This window comes from Phaseolus vulgaris, unplaced genomic scaffold (assembly GCF_000499845.2).
Source record: "Phaseolus vulgaris cultivar G19833 unplaced genomic scaffold, P. vulgaris v2.0 scaffold_1096, whole genome shotgun sequence".
NCBI classification, from domain to species: domain Eukaryota; kingdom Viridiplantae; phylum Streptophyta; class Magnoliopsida; order Fabales; family Fabaceae; genus Phaseolus; species Phaseolus vulgaris.
In genome coordinates this window covers 1-3,378 of record NW_027174409.1, presented here as the reverse complement: position 1 = coordinate 3,378, position 3,378 = coordinate 1, and the positions used below count along the sequence as shown (strand labels likewise).

Sequence of the window (3,378 nt, the reverse complement as noted above, 5' to 3'; positions counted from 1 at the left end):
TGTTGAAGTTCTTGAATTCTCATTTTGATTTGCTGCTTCAACGGCAATTAATTCTAAGTGGGTTTTGATCTCCATGTCCAGATTTAGAAAAGAGGGTTGAAACTGATCATGGATTTGGGTAGCGAATCCGTGGAAGAGAACGAAGTGAATCATGATGGAAATGGAAACGGTGGTTCCTATGGAAGCGAGAAGATTGAGTTGGGATTCGAGGGAAATTCGGATGCAAACGGGTTGGATCAACAGGGAACGGTTGATGAAGTTGAAGTGGATAGTGGAGAAGGTGTGAATTCCAAAGGGACACCGACAAAGGGTGTTGGGTTGAAGAAATGGAAGAGAATTAGGAGAGATGTTGTTAAGGATCCAAATTCAAGTGCTGATTCGGGCAAAGTTTTGAAGAGGGGGTTGCCTGGTAATGCCAATTTGAGTGGAAAACAGCCATTTTTGCGTGATGTTAAGGAGAGAAGCGATGGATCTTCGAATGTGTTTGGGAATGTGGTGTTTTCTGATGGCAATGCGATTCATGGTTCAAGTTCTGATTCAAGATATGCACTTGGATCTGGTTTTGTTGTTGGGACTGATTCTGAGAATAGCGAGGATCGGAGTAGCAAGTCTTCTACGGCAGCTAGTGAGCCCAAGTTGAGGCAAGAGAAGAACCGTAGTAAGAATGTGAATTCAAAGCACATAGCAAACTCGGGTCAACGAGTTCAACAAGGGAAGGGAAGGAGTGAAAGCAGTAAGAAACCAGGAGGAGGAGGTGGAAGAGTCAAAATTGAGAAAGAAAATTCTTTCTCTAGTTTGGAATCTGATTCTAGAAGCTCCAACTTTAAGCAGGGTGTTTTTTCAGTTACCAGTAATGGAAAACACAGTGGTAGGACAAATATTTATGATGGAGATAATAGTAGTGAAGCACACGTTAATGAACATTTCACTGAGGGAGTTGAAGCTGGTTATGGCAACGAAAACATTGGTGAGGATGAAGATCTTCTACCAGAGAATTTGGCCGCAAATTTGTCTTGGGATGTTACAGAAGAAAAAAGTGTGAACAACCAATCATCAGCCATTGAAGATCCCTTGATTGAATCACTTAGTAGCCTTCAGGCTGTCCAGGAGGCACTTCAAGAAGGTTTGTCCTTTCTATTTGGTCTGTGAATATCGTATCATCTTTCAACTGATATTGTTATGTTTCTTTGTTTTATAATCCTCGAGAAAATTTATGCTGCAAATATTACCTTATTAGCAGTTTCATGACTATTGGATTCTGCTGCATGATTTAATTCGGCTATCAATTAAGCTGCTAACAGTAGATATTAATGCAATGACTGACCTAATATGTTTCGATCTGATCGAACTTCATAACTTTTTAAACATTATGATTTTATATTTTTCCAAACTCAACCAGAGGAAACCAATGATTTGGTTCTGTTTAACGGATTTGGCTCCTTGAGCACCTTGTCAGTGGAATAGTGAAGGGTCTTATTGCATGAAGGAGTTTGTTTCTTGTTTGAAAACAAAACTATCCTTTTAATTTGAGTAGCAGTTGCCAGTTTTTGGTACAATTTTGGACATTCCATAAATATTTCACTAATACATTATACGTGGTATGTGGTTGAGGCTTATCCAATGGAGCTGAATATGTTGTGAACTAAATCATTGAATAATCAATATTCTGTTTCCTTATAGTTTTCATTCTTATGAACCCCTTTTAAACTTCTTGATTAATTTATTATATACCTTAAATATGTGATGGTCTACTCTAGTCTCCTTTGTAAACCTTCTTGATAAATCAAACAACCCTCTAATATTAAATTTAAAAACTGTTGTCCTCTTGCTTATGCCCGCAGTTCACTTTGTATTTTTCTATTAAAGCTTTATTTTTCTATTAATTTTCTGTTTCTTTTCAAAACTAGCTTGTTTGTCATGGTACTGTGATATTGGTTGTTGATTATTTATTCATGATCTGGCACCTCTAAAATTGACCAAATCATGCATGCATAGGAAGATCAACCATTAATGTTTTCATTAACGACTAATATTACATTACCTTTACTTGGTCCTATTAGTTGGTCAAATACATTATTTATGACATTTAAGCTACTTTCTACAATTCTACCTCCCTACCCTACCATATCTGGACTATTATCTGTTGAAACAGCATATGCTGTTTTCTACTTCTCATTAATATTTAAATATATGATTTACTTAAATAGTTAATGACGGTCTATATGATAACCTTTCCTTTAATCTATTTAGGGTTTGCTTGTTGATGCCGAAAGTAGATTGTTTGCATAATACTGAGAAACAACAAATTTTTTCTTGTTAATTTTTTATGGTATGTTAAAGTTCCTTCTTTTCTGTTTAAAGTAAGAAGAACTTATATAGATGTGCCATTGCTGATGATCAATCCACATCTATTCTTGCAGAACTCCAGAAATTCAGGGAGATTGGGATTGAAGCCATTTCACCTGATGTTGATGACTCTGGCAAGTATAGCAGTGCATCTGCTGGTACTACTGGTGATCTTGGACTTGATAAATCAAGCCATTCTGATCAGTCTGGTGCTGAAGAAATTAAGCAAACAGCTTCGAGTTCCTCGGATCCTCAGGTATTGAGCCTGACACAAAATATAAATATTTTGGAAAGCAAGTTGGAGGAATTACAGGGTGTGCTTAATCTGAAGGACTCCAGGATTGCTGAACTTGAAACATCCTTGAGTAGTGTAAAGGTTTCTGGTGAAGAATCTGCTAGAACGGTAGGTTTGTCTGAGAAAAAGTGCAGAGGGGTTGAATCTGAGCTCGAGGGCCTTTTCCAGCTGAAGATTGAAGCTGAGGTTGAATACCTAGCCATCTCAAAGGTATTGCAGAACCTGAAGGATGGAGCAAGTTTCCAACAGACATTATTGGAAGAACAAGAGAAACTGTCTGAAAGTCAAGCACAGGTTCTTCACAAACTTGTAGATGCAGAGGGTAAGGCTTCAGTTCTGAAAAACAAAGCAGCAGAGTTGGAAGAATATTGTGGTGATAGTGTAGTTGTTCAGGAGTCTTTTGTGCTGCAGAAAAGAGTATGTAAGGTTACATTTTATCTTCTCATACAGTTCATGTTTTTAGTTTCCTTCTTTTGGCTTTTTCTGTCACAGTTATCACCCAATTCTGGAATGGTTGTACCCACTTAGGTCTGCAAAATTAGGTTCATTTTGTGCAATCTCAAAAGTTTTTTCTTTTTTGGCTGATCTTTTGAATGTAAAATTTCGTTGTTATAATATAAATCTGACCCTTCTTTCTCTGGGTAGGGGGAGAACTTGTATTTCCTCTCTTTGTTTCATTATGATTTTGTGCACAGCCCCTTGTAATTTGTGCTCTGCAAAACAATTGTTATTGTCAG

The 3,378-nt window shown here is 37.2% G+C and overlaps 1 protein-coding gene across 1 annotated transcript; it reads left to right on the top strand.

Moving 5' to 3' along the window:
• Positions 1 to 81: 81 nt before the first annotated feature.
• Positions 82 to 3,300, top strand: LOC137817745 (WPP domain-interacting protein 2-like; the record flags this gene model as incomplete). Its single annotated transcript, XM_068620980.1, is given in 2 exon segments — positions 82 to 1,123; positions 2,421 to 3,300. Coding segments are annotated over 2 exon segments (1,764 nt in total). The 3' UTR covers positions 3,170 to 3,300.
• Between the last annotated feature and the right edge of the window lie 78 nt (positions 3,301 to 3,378).